General features: G+C 39.2%; 1 protein-coding gene across 3 annotated transcripts in view; it reads right to left on the bottom strand.

Annotated features, from left to right (window-relative positions):
* LOC146582770 (protein MTSS 2-like) overlaps positions 1 to 20,761 on the bottom strand; it is a 78,458-nt gene extending 57,697 nt beyond the window's left edge. For 2 of the 3 annotated variants that reach the window (XM_085288714.1, XM_085288629.1), the window contains exons 1-2: positions 20,234 to 20,761; positions 408 to 469 (exon numbers count right to left, since the gene is read on the bottom strand). In XM_085288714.1, coding sequence (XP_085144840.1) covers positions 408 to 469; positions 20,234 to 20,320 — 149 coding nt within the window. In that variant the 5' untranslated portion in view covers positions 20,321 to 20,761. The remainder of the gene's footprint in view (positions 1 to 407; positions 470 to 20,233) is intronic. The other variant, XM_085288805.1, reaches the window with a different exon arrangement.
* Between the last annotated feature and the right edge of the window lie 1,304 nt (positions 20,762 to 22,065).

The following is a 22,065-nucleotide window of genomic DNA, read 5'->3' on the forward strand; positions in this document are numbered from 1 at the left end:
AAAAAACTGAATGTGAATATTTTGAAGGAAACAGCGTTGCGAACAAAAGCAAGTGGAAAAGTCATGTCTGTGATGTGGGACTCATATACCTTTCCACAGTTTTTGCTAGGACTGTCCTACAAGAAATCTCAGAGTGTGTTAAAACTGTAACACCCAGTTATCCACTCCCATATTAACTGGTTTAATGCCCTATATTAGGCCCACTTTTCAGGCTACTGCATTCTCATATTTAGTCTATGCCTTTAAATGAAGTCTAAAGGCCTAAATACTGAAGGTAAAAAAAAAAATCCCAAATTCTCTCGACTTTAATCTGTCTTGTTTTGAAACTGGCATTAAATATTCTCTTAATATTTTCATAATTCAAAAGCTGTCGACTGTGCAGTGGTGTGTTGTGCAGTGGAGCATACCGGAGTTGGGAATGCAGCTTGGTGGCCTTGGCGCTGAAGTCCTCCCACACAGGATAGGAGCACTGACAACACAAAGAAAGGGATCCACATTAAAATGGAAAAATATCATTTAATGACAAAAGTTTACTGCATATATGTGTTACCAAACCAAAATACACGTGTTAAAAAGGATGCCAGAAGAAAAAAGATACATGAAGTCCCATATGGAAAAGATTTAATATAAATCTTAGTTTGTATCTGTCTTGTGTGAAACTTGTATGAAAAGCATACAAGAGTGAAAACAGATATAAGAGCCCTTGAAAAATTATATAATGAAACTTGTATGTTTTGGATACTTACTAAAACAATATATGAAAGTAATGAGAAAGTGGCCACTTTCATGAGTAATCACATATAAGTTTTTACTATTTCTTTTCCATATGGGGTGGGAAGATAATGATGTAGTAATAATATTCTAACATGAAGAGTTGCTTTTGAAGAATAAAAAAAGTTTTACTTTTGAGACTTTGCATTGCATTTTGCTTATATATGTTTCTGTGCATGCGTGTGTTTAAATTGATACCAATAATGTTCAATATGAATTAAAAATAAACAAATATTCTGATAACAGAAAAGTGTCTTTGTTGTAAATTCACTACAGACTTTTTCATTTCATATGCTTTGATGTCCTTTAGCTCTACATTTTTCAAGTTAAAACCATACAGACACACACACATACGTTTTCATATCTTAGTGAGGACATCTCATTGACATAATGCTTTCGCTGGCTGTTTACCTTAACCCTTGCCATCAAAAATGAATGCCTAATCTGAATCCTAACCCTCAGCCTAAACCTAACCATAACCTAATTGTAACCTTGATACTAAAACTGCATTTTGAGCCTGAAAAATGCCTTCAAACTCGTGCAGACGGCATTTTGTCCCCATAAGTGACTGTTAGGCCCCACAAGTATAGTAGCATGACATTTTTCTGTCCTCACAAAGATATCTAAACATGTACACACACCAATTCCATTCTCTCCTCCATTGGTACTCTGCATCCCCCAATCCCTTTTTCACCCCCGCTTCACCCCGTCCTTCATCATCAACCCCCTCTCCTCCTCATGCAGCCATCTAATCCATCTATCCAACACACAGACACACACAAATGCGCACACACACATATAGAGAAGACTTGACAGCCACTGGCATCAGGCAGCATCAAAGGGTCTGACTAGAACAGCCAAGATCGTTAACACAATTCAAAGCTGAAACGGTGTCTTAATGGATGCTACTCCCCCATCCTCCTAGCACTTCTTAAGACTCGATGATTCCTCTATCACACACCCCCAGCACATATTACATTATACTTGATCCAGGTTAACCTATAACCCTGTTAAATGCTTGCAAATTGTGCGTGCCGGGGGTTGGCGGGTGTATTTATATCAGCATGAGGTCAAAAATGTCTTTACAGGAACAGTGAAATATGAGAAATCTGCCAGTGTAAAATAGAAACTCGAGGAAATGGAGGGGATAATGAAAAAATGAAAGTGAAGGAAAGAAGGAGGAAGTGGATGTTTTTGTGTGTTTCTGGGGGGTGGGGTATCCTGTCGTGATGTCAGCCTGGCACAGACAGTAAGGCCTGTATACTCTTTGATCTGGCCTGTTTGATGTGGCTTAATTTGGTCTGAAATCACAGTACCATTTCCCCTTGGTACTGAAAGCTACTCCCTCTACCCTCTACACACACACGCACGCGCGCACACACACACACACACACACACACACACACACACACACACACACAGTAACCCTGCACCCTCCCTTTGCAGGAGCTTAAATAGTGTGGCTGGAAGATAAACCAAAGCGATGCCCTCCTCCTCGCACACACACTCATACATACACACGAGGGGAATCCTTCACTTTATTAGCATATTTGTGCAATTTCAATCCAATAAAAATTTGGTGGTAAGTTACTGTATGAAGACTGAGTAAGGATGCGTGTGATTGCTTTCAGCTTCTTAAAATGCAGGACACACACTGTATGCTGCTGTGAGGTATGAGGTATGATCAGTAGCTTCCAGATTAAATGAAGACTGTCTCTGTGGGATAGTGGCACTGAATATTCAGATGGCAGCATGGAGGCTTTGGGTTTGGTCTCGAGGCCATTCTGTGTGGCATTTACATGTTTTCAGCATTCCTGTGTTGGTTCTCTTTGGGTACTCCAGCTTCTTCCCGCAATCCAAAGACATGCATGCTGTTTTAATTGTTGATTCTAATTTTGCTATGGATTTAAGGTGCATGGAATTAAATGCTATACAAATATATGGCTAAACATGAATCGTAGTCTAAATTGCTTTTTTATACAGTGTGTGAATGTGTGTGTGAATGGGTGGATGACAGGTTGTGTAAAGCGCTTTGGGGTCCTTAGGGACTAGAAAAGCGCTATACAAATACAGGCCCTTCCATGTGAAACGTGGGGAGAGCGGGACCCAGACTTTCAGGACCGAGCCAGAAGGCATCAGTGACAAAAGATATGACATTGATTAAGTCAGACACAACAGGCTAAACAGCTAGTCTAGCTAAATAACAAATAAAAACGATTGAATTCATAGAAAGGTATCAGGTGAGCCAACAGCTAAAGTAATTTGACACTGGATTTACTGGATACTCAAAAATAGCATCAAGATTTTGCATAATAGGCATCTTTCTTGAAAAAAAGCACACAAAACCATCCATCCATTCGCTTCCGCTTATCCTTTTCAGGGTCAGCCTAACCCAGCTGTCATAGGGCGAGAGGTGGGGTACACCCTGGACAGGTCGCCAGTCTGTGGCAGGGCCAACACACAGGGACAGAAAGCCATTCACACCTAGTGGCAATTTGGATTATCCAATTAACCCACAAGCTGCATGTCTTTGGACAGCGGGAGGAATGCTGTCCAAAGACAGCCGGAGTACCCGGAGGAACCCACACAAACTCCACACAGAAAGACCCCTGATGGTGGAATTGAACTCAGGACCTTTTTGCTGTGCGGCAACAGTGCCAACCACCGTGCCACCGTGCTGCCTGCACACACACAAAACCAGTGATTACACAATTGGTACTTTTCTTTAGTTGACACTTAAAACCTATGAGGCTAAGATTTTAAATATTCTTACAAAAACAGGGTCAGTGACACATGTGTGGACTTTTGCATTTAAGGAGATTGAAATTCCCTGGGCCTGCACAGCTTCTTGCTCCCTAAATATGTCGTTGCGTGTATGTTTGTCTCAACCAGAGAGCTAAAAGACCGCGACCATAACCACTGCTCTCAGATGATTGTGGGACTTGGAACATCACTGTGGCCGAGGGGCAAATACATCAGAGTGTGGGAGACACAGACAGTGGGAGACAGTGAGTGTGCGAAAAAGCTCTGGGATTGTATACTGTTACATCACCACTTCCTGTGTCACAAAAACATCAACAGGGCATGCATGATTACCTCTTGCTCACGTACACAGACACAACAGCCATCCATTTATTGTAAACATAGCACCACTAAACTTTATCCCAGCCGTCTTCCTCTCATGTTAGTCAGTTGTTTAAAAATGGGTCAAATTCTAAAGACATTGGATCGGCCATGTATCAGCTGAGCGTGTGCATAATCATGTAATTAGAATGGTTTTGTGTTCCTTTTATAGAATATCATAACAGAAATTTCAAGCTCCACTTCACCTCGACACTTTGTCTTTCTCTCTTCCTTTATAGCCTCCCTTCCTTCCTTTTTCCTTTATTGCTTCTTTTTTTGTGGATGTAGCAAAACCGAATGTGGTTAGACTGCTGAGCTGCTGCCTGGATTTCATGTTCTATCGAGAGTGGACTTGCACTCTAAGCAAAACCATTCATTATAATAGAAACCCTTTGAAAATAGCTTAGTGATAACTAACTAATCACTGTCATACAACAGTTTCTGCATCTGTCTATTTTGCTCATGAAGCTAAACAATCAGTTGTTTTTGGACTTACAGAACAGGATGATGAATGTGACCGCAAAATGTTGAAGCCAAATCACAAAAGTGTAGCTTTCTTTAAATTAATGGTGATTAACGTTCAAAGAACAACTGCATGTTTTTTTAATTGATTGGTTTTATTTTCTTTCCTTTTTCTCCATCCTTAGCAGTTTTGAATAACAAGGTTCATCTGCTTTGAGTTAATTAGTGGTGACAATTAATTAATTAGCGGTATCCCTGTTTCCATGTTATACTGATTGTCATGGAACATCTAGTAGTTATCAGAAAGCACTGTTAGTGGTGGACAGGGTAAGCAGTTGTTTTGGGTGTTTTTCCTTTGTTAAAAAAATCCTTTTTACAGTAAATGTGTGTTGCGAAAGCATATATATAAGTATCCAGTCTGAGCTTCAAAAGTGTATGTTCTTAATACAATACAAATTACAAGAAGTTGGGACACTGTGTAAAATGTAAAAACAAGTTTGCAAACCTCATAAACCAACATTTTATTCACAATAGAACACAGAAAACAAATGTTTTCAGTGTTTCCCAAAAGTGCGTACATGGCCATGTTTACCACAGCATAGCATTCTTTCTTCTTTTAACAACAGTCTGTAGAAATTTGAGTACTGAAGGGACCAGTTGCTGAAGTTTTGGGACAGGAAAGTTGTCCGGTTCTTGTCACATAAAGGGTTGTAGCTGCTCAACAGTCCAAACAAACAACAAAACTAATTTAGGATCATCTGTCAACTTAACCTGCTTAATTTGGACTGCTCAGGAAAGCCAGTGCACCTAGAAAATATCCACGCAGGCATAGGTAGAACATGAAAACACAAAAAAGAAAAGCCTTAGTGCATTGATACTATGAAGTGAAATACTTTTAATTAGCCTGTCCATGGTGAAACCCACTTTTTAACTAGAGCCTAGCCAAGCTGATAGGGCAAGATTCATGGCCGTCGATTGGATTAGTGGAGGAAAATGGATGGAGAGATAATGCCAGTTCTCCTGATCTTTGCAAGGACTCATCACTTTTTGAGTTTCTAAACACAGAGTAAATTGCTGCAATTGAAACAGTGAGTTAGAAGTCAACGTCTGGGGTCATGATCCGAATTTCCCGTCCTTACACGCAGTGCATTCCAGTTCAAATGCATTCTGGCTACTGGAAATACTCAGTTTGGCGACAGTGCTGCCTGGATAGAGCATGCGGGGAGTCAGCTACACTGCACTTACTCATAGTGAAATCACCAAGCATAAAAACTGTTTAATCTTCAATGCAATTAAAGTAGACATTTGCCTTCTTGGACATTTTAAGTTCAGGGCTGTAGAGTTTGAGCTTTATTTTTTATCATCAATCTGATGATTCCTCCATTGACTTCTTTTTCTTTGCATGCTGGAAAATCACTCAAAAAAAATCCAAGTTAAGTAGGATTTAGACCGTGGTGTCATCTACAGACAAGTTCTAAAAAATGCACGAGACTGACAAGACTTTGCATGAGTCTATACGTTAAATAACTAAAATATCAAAATGGTGAGCTGTATTTATTTAAAAAACAAACAAACAAACAGAATAATATCATCCTTGTGGACAACTGTGGGCACTACACACACATGCTACTACTTTTTATTCCACTTGGAGAATGTATATCTTCAGAGAGCCTTATGAACACTCTCTGATGACAATATTTATGTTACTTGGACTCTAGTGGACCCTTGTATGCTTGGGGATGTTGAAAGTACAACTCCTGCTGCAGAAAAAGACATTTGTGGCCAGCTACAGAAGTTCCTACAAAACAAACATATTGGTAATTCAGTATGATCAGGATACATTAAGAAGGCCATTTGGTTTGAATTTCATTAATGTGGACAAGAACAATAAGTGACATGAACCCATAGAATGATTATATGATTCTCAGGTGTACATTTGATGGATACAGTTTCCTGTTTATTTTTTTTAGCTGAATTAAAACTTACTTTTTGATAGTTGTGCAAATATCAAAAGGTAGACAAACTGTGCTTTAATCTTTCAGCAATATATATATTTCTTTTCACTCTTTTTTTTCTAGTAATCCTTCATTTAATCCAGTTCTGATTCTAGACTCTGGGGTACTATCAACAGTCCTCTGGCCTAGTTCTCATAGCACCAGTCCATCCAGTCTGCCCAGCATTCTATTGAGAGCTCCACTCCACCACTCCACTATAGTGGACGGGAAGCTTACTGTCTCCTCTCATTCTTTTGTTCCCTTTGTCTCCCCCACAGCAAGACAAAAAAACAGAGGAAATCCAGCAAGAGAGACGGAGGGAGAAAGGGAACGGGTGGAGGCAGGCAGAGAGGGATGTAAGGATTAGCATGAGTTTTTTTTTTTTTTTGGTCGTATCACTGAGCCAGTTCACACTTTAAAAGAGAAATGCAAGAATCAAACAATAGAAGCTAATTTCACAGTGCTCCATATGCATAATCATCTGCTTTCATAACGAGGATCAAACTCACTATTATCAAGGTTGGGGATGGATGTATAACCCACAGAAAGAGTGTTATATATCATATCTCTTCCAGAAAGAATGGTGATGTGTTTAGTCTCCTTTTAGTCAACAGTACCAGTGCATTAACTGGGATTTAGTTACATAGGTAAAGCTTCACGTTCCTGCTCAGTGTGGCTAGATAGAGTTTAGTGGCCAGTGAATTCAATTATGTTACATTACAGTCTTTTCCAAATTGGGCCTTTCTAATATATTAATTTTACCAGCAAATTAGACCTTGTATATTCCTGTAAAACTACAATATTTTCCTGTTTCATTATTTTAACTCACAGAGATTTGGTTTATTGTATCATCAATAAAATATCAGTCACTCTTTGAATTTGATGGTGCCTGACTTTGCTTTTTAGAATTTAAATTTTCATGTTGAGAAGATTACTCCTCTGGTTATGATGATGTCCCGCTCAGTCTAGACTGCACCTGAGTACAAAGTGGCTCAGAATTAGCTGCCAAGTCTGAAGTTTGGGAATGAAGCTGGAGAGTAACAAAAGTACTGAGACAATAGAATCAATTAAATGGTTGATCTACCGTCACCTAAGACCACGAGGTGTGGGCACTGACTAAAAAGAATAAGATACCAGACATCATGACAAAGCTTTCTCCAAACAATTGTTAGAGGAAATACTCAGTGACGAGAAGTAAGTAGACTCCAGAGTAGAGCTGCTGCTAGGGTTTTCTCAGATACCAATGAGCGCTAAAAACAATCAGATTACGTACTCATTTGCAACAGTATCAATATCCTTCAGTCAACACACAACTTCACGCCACACCACTGCAGACAGACACAACCGCTAGTTGATGTTCAAAATGCTGAACAGTCTTTATAAGGAATTTCAAGGGTTCAGTCAAGTAAAGTAAAAAGTAAAGTAAATTAATGGCTGCCTAAATGAATAAATACTTAGCGTAAATCAATGGTTGCTTTTGTGCAACCATTTTATTATTTTATTTTTTTATTTTTATTTAAATGTTGCGTTAAATTACTGGTTAGTTTGTATGGGACATAACAAAGTTAGCTTGTTGTGAATTGAATGTGAATTTATTTTATTTTTATTCGTGCACAGTGGCTGCGGTTCCTTATGACCAGTCTGGGTTTACATCAGTGAAGTAAACTCATTTAGATTTAAGATGATGATGCTTAGATTAATTCACTCAACGTATCAACAGTACTGTCTAGTATAAAGACCTCATACTGTTAGTGTATGAAATGGAAATCAGCCATGATGGCTCGTGAAACTGTTGACATCTTGTTGAATTCACTAGACTGCAGTCTTGGGGTTCTTCCACATGCCAGATTCCACTTTAACCCCTGACTGTACTCATTTTACTGTTCATGTGTGGAGGCCTTCACAGCTGCACATCCATTAGAATTAGAATTAAGATTGGAATCATATTTTTATTCTCGTGTACTAATATTATTTTATTAATATAGTAATATAGTACAAGGTTCAGTTACCTTTGCATGGTGGAATGGTGGAATTTTCCTTCAACAAGCTACTTTCTTACTCTTTCTTACTTTCTTACTCGACTGAAAAAAACATACTTACTACTTAGTACTTAAAGTATTTTTTAACACAAGTATCTGTACTTCTATTTAAGTACAGAATGTCTGTACTTTTTCCACCTCTGCCTATGAAGTGCATTTGCACTGGACATATGCATTTTGTGGTTTCAGTTAGAGAAGCTAGTAGTTGAACTAAAAATCGATAAACTAAACAGGGGAAAATGTCACGTATGTAATATCAGTTTTAAACATTCTGAATAAACCGGTACTACGCACATCCTCCACCACATCACCTGGCAGTTGGTTTTGGAGAAAAAAGAATCAGCGCAGCAATGATGAAGCTGCCTCACTGCATAATTGATGAAGTGCAGCAGCTAATTCCAATCTAAACACAGTGATGAAGGAAAGAGGAAACCATCTGTGTGTTGTTGTGTCACTCTGCTGTTAGGCCAGAGATCACAGACTCCCTACGAGTGAAACATCTGGGATGTCTGCATCATACACTGCACTGATGAATGTCATGTAATATGCCAAACAGGGGTAGATATGAACATACACACATAATCAATCAAGTGTATCATAATAGGAATGAAAGCCGAGAATCAAAGAATATTAGCATTATTACAATAGGATACAGCTAAAAATATTTAACCGGTGCTTTAGCAGGATCATGACATTACACTATTTCAGGACCGTTACATGGTATTATTTGTGACTACAGATAAATCTTTTTCCTTTAACTGACTAACATCCACCAAATCACTAGAAAGCCATCGCTGGTTCAGCATTGAGTGTCAGTTTAGCAATGTCCAACCCTCAGTACAGAATTTCCACCTACATGAAGCAACCCAACAGGAAACACAAAAAAATTTATTTCAAATTTAAGATATTATGCTAAATTTCTACACACGTGTCTCTTTATTATGGGACTGAGTAACATTGATATCATCATAATAAGTTGAGCAAGAGGTTTCCGTTTGGACGTCCAAATACCTGCCAGTGTTTTATGACCATACAGACACTTCCCTGGGGAATTTACATTAAAATGCATCAACTGTGCATTCGAAGAAGTATCACATCAATGACTGTTTTCAGTTGTGAGTGTCAAGTAATCAAGGTTTAGCCCTAGACAGCAGAGATGCTGCACTACACAAAAATACCACTATAGAAAACACTCAACTGACCTCATTTAGTAGTAAATCATTGTAACTGTGAGAAGTAAGAAAAGTTTAGCTGGTAAGATGCTGAAACCCAAAGTTTAGATTTACTAGTTGAGATTGTTGAGACTTGCCAATGTGCCCTTATCTGTGTTCAGTCTGTGTCAGTATCTATTGAAGTGTCATCAAGTGCTCTAACAATAATCTACAGAAGAAGATAGGGTTCAGTTCAGTTCAATTCCATTTATTTATATAGCCCAATATCACAACGAGAGCTTGCTTGAGGTGCTTTATATTGTAAGCTAGACGTTACAATAATATAGAGAAACACCGACAAATAGATGAGAGCCTATGAGCAAGGATTCTGGCAAACGTGGGAAGGAAAAACTCCCCTTTAACAGGAAGAAATCTCCAGCGGAACCAGGCTCAGTTGTGACTGGTTAGGGTGGGGATTGGAAATTTAGATTTGCACTAATTAACAAGTATAATAGCAAAAACTACTCCGAGCGTAGCAGCAATTGCACCAGCACCTATATGCTATATGCAAACATATACTTCAGATCATGATGTTGTCTGACTGCATTTATTTGATGTGTCACCTGTCCTATTTTCCATCTTGCTTGTTCAGAACATCTGCTGTTGGCACTTGTCAAGGACAGCAGCTCCATATTTTGAAAGGTGGTAATCTAAAAGTGAAGTGACGTTTTACATTGATGACACTGATTAATATATATTTCTGCTGCTAGTTATGGTAGCAACACTATAATGACTTAAAATGACAAAATCAGTTTTTTAAAAATAAAAATAACAGTATATACTAATCTATATGACATACAAAGTGGAGCTGGGGTGGTTGATGCAGTTAAGCAGAGGAGGTTATGGGAAAGAGTCCAGCAAGTCAGAACCACACGTCCATTAATTTGGGAAAAAGTCCAATCAAAGAAAGAGAAAATCATCAGCTAGCCAGTAAACAAGAAAACTGACTTATGATGTGGATTTCAGCCTTAATTTCCAGGCCAAGTAATGATTCACACACACTTTAAGCATAAATATTCAGTCCTGAATCATAAAAGGCACACAGAGATGCACACATTTTACACCCTGCACAGTGATAAAAGATGAGACTGAGGTGCATTATCATTCACTGGATGGCATGTTCACAAGGAGCCATCAATCATCCAAACTCGTGGCTTTTTTTCCCTTTCACTTTACTGGGCTGAAGGTTATTATTTTCTGCACTGCTCCGCTCTTGTCAAAGGGTTGTCACTGGATGCTGAAGGTGTGCCCATCAGGCTTCTAAGACTAAGTGCAGCTGTTATCGTCACTCCCCTCATGTACAGAGATGAGAGGTGGAACTTGATTGTAATGCCTCATAATATTATGTATTACCACTGTATCACATGGCAGTATCAATGGTTAATTATATTAGTGGGCCATATTGCCACTGTGTGGAGATCAAAATAGAGCAAAATACAAAACTGCACTTAAACGTTCTTAAAAGTTAAGGACTGGCTGACCTTCACATATTAAAGAAATTATGACTTCAGTTTCCTTTTACTTAGTTGAGCTATTCTTGTTTTAATGCATTACTGTAATACTATTGCAGTTCAATATTGCTAATGCTATATATCAGCTGATGATACGAAACACAATAGATTCTACCAATTAACTGTTTTCAAGAAATACCACATATGTCTTGTTGTGAAAGGACCCTGAATTTAATAGTGGAGGAAGATGGATGGATGGATGGGTGGATGGAAAACCTACCTTGGAATATTATCCCAAGTGACAACCTCAGGCTAGCTAAGATGTGAATAGAGTGAAGCTGTGCAAAGCCAACCCCTTTTCATCCTACGGCATAGATAGCAGGGATGTCACCGGGACACACAGTTATGGTACCATTCGATAGCTGCCACACCTGCTAACATTAAATGCTTATGCTAAAGTCTTGGCACTGTATCAGCAGTAGCCTTGAAAAATATGATTTAACATTTTGATCTTCCACTATATCAATGTTTTAAAATGTATTTTCAATATAGGAGTTTATTTTTGTTTTGATGATCATTTTGTTTAGCTGTTGAGCTGGGTAATGAGCATCGTGTAATTCTTCAGGTATTTAGAGCCTTCGACCAGATTTCTGGTGTTGTGACATCCCACATACAAAGTCTGCATAAAGAGGTTTCAGATAGTGGCACGTGCTTGCAGGTTTGTCAGCAGGAGTTCCTGACTGATGTCCCTGATTCGTTTCTATCTTCCACTTGCTGGTTAAGTTTAGGCACTAAAAATGTTCAGGTTTAGAAAAAGATTGCAGTTGCCGTTAAAATCTATCCGTTCATAACAGTAACCCTTCATATTAAAAAATGATGAGAGCAACTGTGAGTGTGAAAGCCCCTGCTCACTAATGCCCTTCACACTAATGCCGGTATAAATCAAATGCTTGTCAAATACATGTGATTATGAAATGAAATGATGACATATAGAGCATGAAGAAAACTTTCTTTTTGAAATGAACAGGAGAATATTGATTTGCCATGTTCATTGTTATTCTCTGTGTCAGCCTCTGGCCTGTTCATAATGATCAGCGTGTTTTACAGTAAACAGCTGAGTTGTGATGAAAAGGTTTTGACAGGCCTGACAAAGGGTTCACTGAGTGAAGCTGTCTTGGCGGGCTCCCAAGTAGCCTCCACGCCTCCCAAGACCAGTCCTCCCCATTCATCTCTACCGACTCTAATGAGCCTCGGGGCCCTAACGACCTCTGAGATTTTAACAAGCTCTAACGAGGGAGATGCTCCTTTGCGTGTCCTATTGGAATATTGGCATCTTATACATAAGTATATGATGGACTTTAAAAATCTGATTCTCTCTAAAGTACATATTTTAGGAATATCAAAGTCAATACATTCTAAAACTGCAGCATTAGTAAGAGTACAGTCATTTCATTTTATTGGATATAGCAAAAAGTATATAGTAAATTCCTAGCCAACTCTTAAAAATTTAATAGATGCCCCTGAAAAGTTACTACAACTGATATTGCTGGTGCCTCTCAGCTTCAGTGTTGATGGAATTTGACAAATTCAAAGCAGTTGCTCTGAACACCATTAAGATTCAGTATTAAAGTCCAAAGTTATTAACTTTAGATGCAATTAGGATTGGAATTATGCTCTCTGTTTTTAAACAGTGCTCTTACTATTACTGTTATTAGCAGAAACCTGAACTGTGTCAGTTAGCAATAATAACCAATCTCAACTGCCAGATGAGGACAATGAAAGAAAAAAAAAAATCAAAATTTCCATTAATCAACCAAGTTTGTCATAAACTCTTCAAGTGAGGCATAATATTTCATCAAAAAGCAAGACTTACAGCCAAAAAGGTTCAGTGTAAACAAAGTTCCAACTGAAAACAGAAATCCAAAAACACAAGGAACAAACAGGAATCAATAAAGATAAACAGAGGGAGCCAGGGAATGAAAAGATGAAAAGAACAACATATAGCAGTAGAAAAGCAAACATGAACCTTGAAAAAAGGCAACATTACATGTACACAGAGGGCAGAAGGCAACCAATGCAGGTGGTGGGGCAAACTAAGGTGTGGCAAACAACAGAAACAGTACCCAGGGAAAAGAGAAAATACTAAAGAGAGAGAGAAGAAAACATACTACTAATAATAACAATAACAATAATAATAATAATAATAATAATGATGATATTTTATTTGTATAGAACTTTTCAAAACCATTGTTATAAAATCATTCCAGAGGAAAAAAGAAAAGAAAATTTTAAATCAATGTGAAAATGTGAATAAGATACAATGTGATTTACATTTTTGTGAATAACTTAAATTGAACATAAAACTCATAAACACTGAGGGAAGTAAAACTATTATAAAAATAAAAATAAACACATGAACCATAACCAGAATTGCCAAACTGAAACTCAGCATAAGAATGTTAACATAATGAAAACAGGAATTAAACACTCAATATCACAGCAAAGTGAAGAACAGGAAGAACAGAAAAACTAGTATCACGACAAAGTATCTATTTGTATCTATTTGCCTTAATTCTGCTAAACTTACTCAGCTTGGATAGATTACAGAAATACAGCAATCCTTCTAATAAATCATTCGATTTGCATTTCATGTATTTCCATAAAGAAAGTAGATTTGCAAGTTATGTGAATTCACTTCTGGAGTATCCAGCAGTATCCCTCCAGAACTGACAACAAAAAAAAGGTTTAGCCTGTTTGTTCCAGGACAGAACTGCTAATTGTGCAAGTTAACAGACTTATTAGTGTTGCAGGTCTGTCATTAAGACATGGGATAACCCATATGTCATACTGATGCCCATTGTCAAAAGATCTGTGAGAAATTCACTGAAAGGCAATACAATCAAACATAACATCAAACATCTGCAGCATGAGCTAACATGCTGGTGCTGATGTCTGTGCTGCAAAAAGCTCATTGGTGTGAGTAGCAGAGGCTGCATGGACATACACGAGCTACGTGGAGAAATCTGCCTGTCGATTTTCCTCCATCTTTGGGTTGAACCCGGGCCTCTGTTCTAAACAACAGGCCTTGCATTCGGAAGTGTCCTGGACCACATGGACACAAGCGCACCACAGACTGGACTAATGATTTGCTTCCACAGAGCATCTTCAGTTCTGTGGCATGGCCAAGGGTCATGGGGCATAATTGTCACCAGCTTTTAAAGGGATGGACAACAATGAACTGTCTCTGTGAGGCTACTGACCAGTTTACTTCCACTTCTGCTGGTTTGGTGGGGTTGTTGTTTTTCCTGCTCAACACGTTAATGAGGACTCAGGCAAGCACTATGTCCATTTAACACTCTCAATTCATCTGGTATTTTTAGGATTCTCTTTAAACAGAAAAAAACAGGACATAAACACTGATTGAGGCAGACTGTGACATACAACAAAGGTCCCCTGTTTGAATCAAACGAGGGTCTTTGTAGGCATATGGTGTCTTAACCACTTATCCTCTGATACAACCCAGCAGCAACATTTTAATGGCAGTAATAGCTCTTTCTCCTTTTTCAATTCCTTTGTGGAATTTAACTTGCCGTTCAGAGTCACTGTAAAGCCAGCATTTAGGATAAGTGAAGCTATAGGGCAGTCATTTACATGAAAGCACTGCTGCCACACATGCAAGTGGATCATAAATGACTTGCATCATAACTTTGTATTTTTGATGTGCATCCCATAATGCCAACAACGTCGCTGCAGGCAATACATGAAGACTCAACTGCATTTTTGCATTTGCAAATATTCAGTGTGCTATGCTTGCTAAGATTATTAGAACATTATTATTAGCTGAAGAAACACTTGTTTGAAACATCACATAAATGTGTTACATAGATGACTCTTGGAATAAATGCCCGGATTGCCAGCAAGGTCTTTCCAGCAGTGGGGGAAAGGAAAAAAAAACTATTTAATGAAACCAATTTTAACTGGGGAAAAAAAATCACAAAAGCACAACACAGGATTTTCAAAGTCTGATAAAAAGGAGAAAAAATGTTAAGAACTGAACATGCACGACACAGCGCAGTATCCAGATACCAGAAATACAGCAAGTTTGACAATAAAATTATATTCTCCTTTACTCTATCCTCCCGCCACTGTCAAGAAAACATTATCCACTGGCTGATTTAATCAGATGACCATGAACATGACGTCTTCATCTCATCAGATTGACCCTCTGTAACCTGTGTGAACAATTCACTTGAAAATGGCGAGACATGGCCCTCAAGGGATATACATTTGCTGACAACTACACAATGCCCTTAAACACACACACACACACACACACACACACACACACACACACACACACACACACAGAGAGAGAGATATGCACAGAATTGGCTGTATGAGTATATGGGAACGTTTCCCATGTATATTTTTTGTACACAGTAATAAGAACATTATTACTTTGTGGCTGTTTTATTATTATGAGCTACTTTGCAACTCCCACTGTGCACCATTATTAATTTACAGTTATCCTCAATAATTCTACATCAGATCAAAGGCAGCTTACATATACGATGCACATACAGATTGCACATGTGCACATGCATGAGGGGTGACTGACTGCCTCGGGTGGAGAACCTGCTGAGTACTGGAAGAGGAAGGGCGAAGCAAGAGGAGAAAGAGGAAGATGATGGAAATGAGGAAGAAAAAGTGCTTTCTAAACTGCGTGAATCCACTCTGCTGACGCTGGCAAACAGTGAACGCTGGGGTTGAATCTTGCAAACCGAAAACCATCAATGACACCTAAGGGCACTGGCTTATAGATCCACTTGCAGAAAACAAAATTATACAAAAAACGTGAACTGGCAGGACACAGCATCTTGAGAGAGTGCACAAACTTTGGGGAGAAGCCCTGACCAAACATTCTCTCATCTGATGTACTAACCTTGAAACCTTGTGAGGCAGTATAGTATACTGATCAACCCTGATATCACACGTGAATCCAGATGTCCAAGTGTTTTAGATTTGTAGATATAAATAAGTTATCAACTCATTTTTTATCAACTCAACAGAAATCTCAATAGCTAAATATCCCATAAATACATAAAAATATATCTAGGAGCTTGACATTTACCACCTCAGTGTTTCTTAAACATAAGCACTAACTTTTGTTTCAGTTTTTATTTTTCATTCATGCAAAACAACAATGACACTTGTAGTTGATATGCTGATGCACAAACTCCTAATTCACATTTTGAGGTTTCAGTCTCTGTTCACAGCTACCCGTGGTCCATTCCTGAGCCTGTTGTTTTTCTACCAGCTGGCTTACTGGCAAGGTCGCTGTCATAACATTCAGCCTCAGATTCCCTTGTCTGTCTTGGACTGTAGCTGGCAGTGATAATCCTTGTTCTGCTCAGGAGATTTGCTGAGAGCCACTCAGAAATCCTCTACCTGCTCTAGGTTGCTCCAAGCTCACTGAGCCCAAAGAGCAGAGCAAGGACTACCATGTGTCATGTGCAGTTGGAATCCATTAGTGGGATAATATATATAAGGTGTTTCAGATCAATTTAAAGCCAACAAGGAAACCAATAAAAAAGAATAACCAATAAAATAGAATGAAATGTTACCCTAATACCAGTTTAAAAAGATGAGTCTTAAGCTGCTTTTTGAATGAGTCCATTGAGATCACAGATCATAGACAGGAGAGAAGTGAATTCTAGAGTGATTGCAAATGTCACCTTCAGTTTTTTGTCTAAATTTGGGGATGGATAACGATCCCTGATCAGAAGACCTGAAAGGCCTGCTGGTGACATATGACTGCAAATGTTTGTTAATATAATGCTTAACTGTGCAGAGACCTAATGTGAACATTCGAAGTCTGATAGGGAGCCAGTGCAGTAAAATCAGCCAACCCAGTATCACAGCAAAAGACCTGCTGTTCCATTGTGTAGTTGCCATGGTTTGCCTCTTCTAGGCATGAAATGCATTGATCAGCAAGCGTGTGACATGACCATTTTTGGACGATCTGGTGCAGACCATTACCTGTAGCTGTAGGCGATCCATGGAGCACAGTGTCAGGTTTAAACCACCACGACACCAACAGTAAAAACACTGACCTCGCTGGGAGTTTCTAAACAATGAGTGACATCAGGGTGGGTGTGCACATCGTTCATATACAGTTTATGTATGCAATTTACAGTTACTTTCACTTCATCTTCTAATTGTTTTCATAATTCATGAGTAGTTGTGAGAATACTTGAATGATGAATTTAGTCTTAGTCTTCTTCTAAATTAAAAGATAAGGATCTAAAAATCAAACAGACTGCTATGTCAGTATGGCTTCTAATTTGCACTACATTTGCATTTTAATTAACACCATTTATAGAAGCCTGGAGTTGTACAGCTTTGTAACATTTTAGAATACTATGGATGAAAGGGTAGACTACATCGAATTTATACAAATCCTTTGGATCAAAGTGCACATGTTCATGGATGCAGATGGGATGGTGAATATTCTTAAATATTTGACAGTGTGTGTACAGGAATCAGCACATTTTTCTTTTAAATGTGCTGTATTTCATTTTAAAGAATATGATGTCTAAAACATAACGATCAGTTTTATTGTAGCTCACAAATGACTGTACATTATTATATAATTATGTATCCAAGTCTTTTACTAATTCAAATCTAATCTAAATATGAATCGTGGATGTTTGTGGTACTATGCACAAATCATGTACTGGCATTTTAAAAATGCTTCCTCAGAAGTGTGTATTTTGTCGCACAAGTCATGCATCAATTTAATCACCAAAGCTGTCAAAACCAGCTTGTTTCCAAGAAAAACTATTAATTTGTTACATTTGACAAACGGCTTCTTTCTTGGTGAGCTATGAACACTGATTAAAGACAGAGTTTCCTGTAGAATCAAAAAGAGTTTGAGGGCTGATAACTCAATGATTCTTATCCCTTCACTAATGTTCATTCAATGCCTGGTTGAGGAATTCATACAAACTATATCAGGTCAGGAGTGCTTTAGCCCAATTTCTAGTGACCCACATTTTTCTGAGTTAGGCGGTTAACATCCACGGGAGATGCATTAGAAAATAAATGAATAATAAATGAAACACTGATGCACTGAGAAGCCTATTCTTTGAGCAATGATTAACCCATCTCAATGTGTACTGTACACATATGTTTGAGCATGAGCTCTTAAGAGAAAAAAATGACAAATCCTTGGTAAAGACACATGAAAATACTGATTTATGATCACCACTGAATATGTATCCAATTACAACACTCTAAGTAGACATTCCTCAACCATTACCAACGTATAAATACATACTGTTGCTACTGCTAACTTCTAATCATACGTCACACAAAGCTAAATATTTTCATTACTGCCATGTGTAAATTTCAGTCACTGGATCTACAATCACTGTAAACAGATCTCTGCACATGCTTATTGCTGAGTGTAAATACGAGACATGATTTATGGTGGTACTCTCGCTGTAGTCTGCTCTTAGTCTGAGTCATATTGACCAGTCTCCATGTTAAAAGCAAAATAAAAAAAGAGGATTGCATTTGCTGCAAGTGCAACTGCAATATGAATTTCACTTTTAAAAAGTGATATCTAGGTATTCTAGTCCCTTCTCAATCTTCTTGGCATCAATCACTTTTAGATGTGCACACTACAAACAGAAAATTCTACTCTTTCTGCTGCTTTATCATTAAACACTATTAATAGTAAATCACAGGAATGCTCCTTTTTTATTGTCCATAATGTTCTAGTCACTATTGACTGGATTTTGCCAGTCATGTCATTTCTCCATGCACCTGTATTATTTGAATTACATTAAATAGAACTGATCCATTGGAAGTACTCTCTGATCGTGGGTTGATATTGATATCCGGGATCATATCCCCTTCTGTCACTTCGACATGTCTCACCCACAACAGAAAGTCAATAATTTATGCTTACAACACAATGAATGTGCTGCATTGGCTGTGACCTCTAGCATGTGAAGCCATACAGATAGCAATGAAATGTGCAACAGAAAAACCTTTACGTATTTTACATTCACGCATGTAAACTGGTTTTTAGTGGAACATACAGAGAAGGGTGCGTGTCATTAGGTGACAGGCAGACAGAAAAGCATGCAGAGCTGCATGGGCGTCTGACAAGCAGGCATACACCCGAGACTGCATCTCCAACCATTTCATCCAAAGCATCTTACAGCAGCACCGGTGCACATTCAGCTTGGGTGGGTACCGAACCACTCCACGGTTGCTGCAGAATCACTGACTGACAGGCAGGCCGCGGTATGGGCAGACAGACACGCGGACAGAGGGGGTAGGTATCTGCGCGGCTTCTCGTGCTTTTGTGTTTTCTCGCTGGATCAGCCTGACAGAAAATCAATGACGCTGCACTCTCACGGAGACGCAGAGTAACCAGAAAAGCAAGGACGACGGAGGCTTAACATGCAACAGTCGAGCGCGCACCTATTCTTACACAGTCGCTGCAGGTCTTAGGTTGAGGAGAGCCTGGTGAAGATTCAGGCGTGTGCATGTGAGGGAATGTGTCAGTCACGACAGGGGTACACATCTGATTATATTTGCCAATTATACATGCCACTCCACGGAGCCGTTGAGATGAATGGAGTCCCAGGCTAATATGGGCACTTCCACAGGGCTTTGATATAAGACCCAGCTGGTCTTCACATTTAGCACAAATTGATTGCAAAATTATCCATATGCATAAACCTGATCAGACTGAGAGAAAACAGCGGTGATCGTGCCTGGTTGTTGTGGTTGGACTGAGATTTGAGAATTGCATTAAAAAAAATAAAATAAATGAAAATAAAATAAAAGAATGGATTGACGTTTGCATGCGCAGCCAATATTCCGGGCGTGAGGAAGGCGGTGGGGGTCGGATCGCACCAATAACCCACCGGGCCGCCGCATCACTGTCAGTAAAAGGCTGCCATCATCCATTCATTCACCTCATTGTTAAATAGAAGACAAATCAGCATTAGCTTTCAAGGAGAGGCGTGTGTTCAGGTATTTTAACCGTGTAGCCCATCTGAGAGCACCAGCTGGGAATAGGCTGCAGGACACCGCTATTTTCAGAGAGGGAGCACATGTGTTTAACCGTGGCAACAAATTCTTATAAATAAACTTTCATTTACCTTCATGTCGTTGACAATCGCCTGGAACAGACCACCGAGGGCCCCGCATTCCTTCTCCACCGTCTCCATGTTTGCCAAATCCACCATTCGCCGGAATTTTTAGAAGCGCGCACCAATTGCGCGCTACCAACACCCAGCAGGGAAAAATATACAAAAAAATTATTTCCACAAAATCACGACCGGTCTCTGAAAACCGGGAGACCGACAATAACGGGAGGGATGCAGGAAGAACGGGAGGAGGAGGAGGGGTGGGAAAAAAAGAACGATGCCGAAACAAACGGCTTCGTTGCGGTCTCTTCCAGGAGAAGGTAAGATTGGGTTTGAGAGAGGAAAGACACACAATCTCTCTCTCTCTCTCTCTCTCTCTCTCTCTTTCTCTCTCTCTCTTGCGCTCTCTCACTCCCTCCCACTCAGGCGGTGAGATGGTACCGGGGCGACCACGCTCATCTTGGCGCAGCCAGCGCAACGCGGGGACGCATGTGAACGCAGCGGAGAAGCACAGGGATGTGGTGTGTCAGAGCCTGTGTCTGTGCGTTCGTGCATGCATGTGCTCGTAGGTAAAATAACGACAGGCTGTGATTGGTGCACAGGCGGTGGGCTCAGCGGTGCAGGGAGAGCAGCCAGTAATACGATCCGTGCAAGCGAGTCACAAAAAGGGGAGGCTGGACAATCCTGGACGGTGTGTCACATGGCCGCACGCAGGCACATATACATGCATGTAGACACACACACACACACACTACAGCATGGGGCTTACTGTCAGATAGAGTTAGATACTAGCAGAGTGTGTGTATGTGTGTAGGAATGCGTACTGACCACCTGATTTATGTTTAAACCACTAACCATTCAGTGACATGTATGAGTGGTTATTTTTGACATTGTGGCTATTTCTGAAATTCCACCTGCTACCCTCTTGTGACATGAGTTCACTGGTGTACCCAGGAGGCAAAACATCTTCAGGTCCAACACACTTCATTTTCCATACCAGTTACTCAGAGTAATAAATAAATACATAAATAAGTAATTAAAAATAAAAGTTGACACTGTTTTATTTTGATCCTTAAGAAGAAGCAGTTATTTAGATACCATGCCATGGTTTACAGTTTACGGTACAAAAATATCTTTATGGATAGGTTTCCCCTCTCATAACAGCTGTTTGGAAACTGTTAGAGGTTACAGTTCGTGGTGTGTCCTCTCTGTCTGGAAGGTGTGCTGGCACGGCACATGTAGATGACTGGTAGAAAACACCTGTGATGATTCAAGTGACTAAACAGAACCTCTTGACTGAGGTTAAAGCTACCTGACTATGCTTATATCCTCACTAAACAACTGTTTCACTGACTGTACTGTTTCTGTTGAACATAAAAAATAACAGTTTAAAGACATGCAGCAAACTGGAAACAACTGGGAACGATGAATTTATATTTGGTATAATGCACATCATTGTGTGTTGCATACTTAAATAAATAAATAATATGTGTTTTATTTTGAAATAAACTGGTTTAATTGTTCTCATTTCCAGCTTCATAGTTTTATTTTTCTGTTTTCAGTTTTGCCTCCTTCCGTTAAGCTCAGTCTCAGTGCTCACACTCAGGGCTGTGTACCTAACATGACCATATTAGGGGTGTTCACTCTCATTGACATACAAATCCATGACTGTAAAAATAATAACTCTGAATGAGCATTTAGAGTAGTCTAAAGCTTTAGTCTGTAGCTCAAGGAGATTACTTGGACATACATATCATTATCTCATTATTTGAAACTTTGGTCTTTCTGTTTTTGGCCATATCACTATCCAAAAAAGAAAAAGAAAAAAGAAAAACGAGTAGGTT

Source organism: Mchenga conophoros, linkage group LG1 (genome assembly GCF_057382185.1).
Source record: "Mchenga conophoros isolate Kocher_MC1m ecotype Shallow Benthic linkage group LG1, M_conophoros_male_GT1.1, whole genome shotgun sequence".
Lineage (NCBI taxonomy): Eukaryota > Metazoa > Chordata > Actinopteri > Cichliformes > Cichlidae > Mchenga > Mchenga conophoros.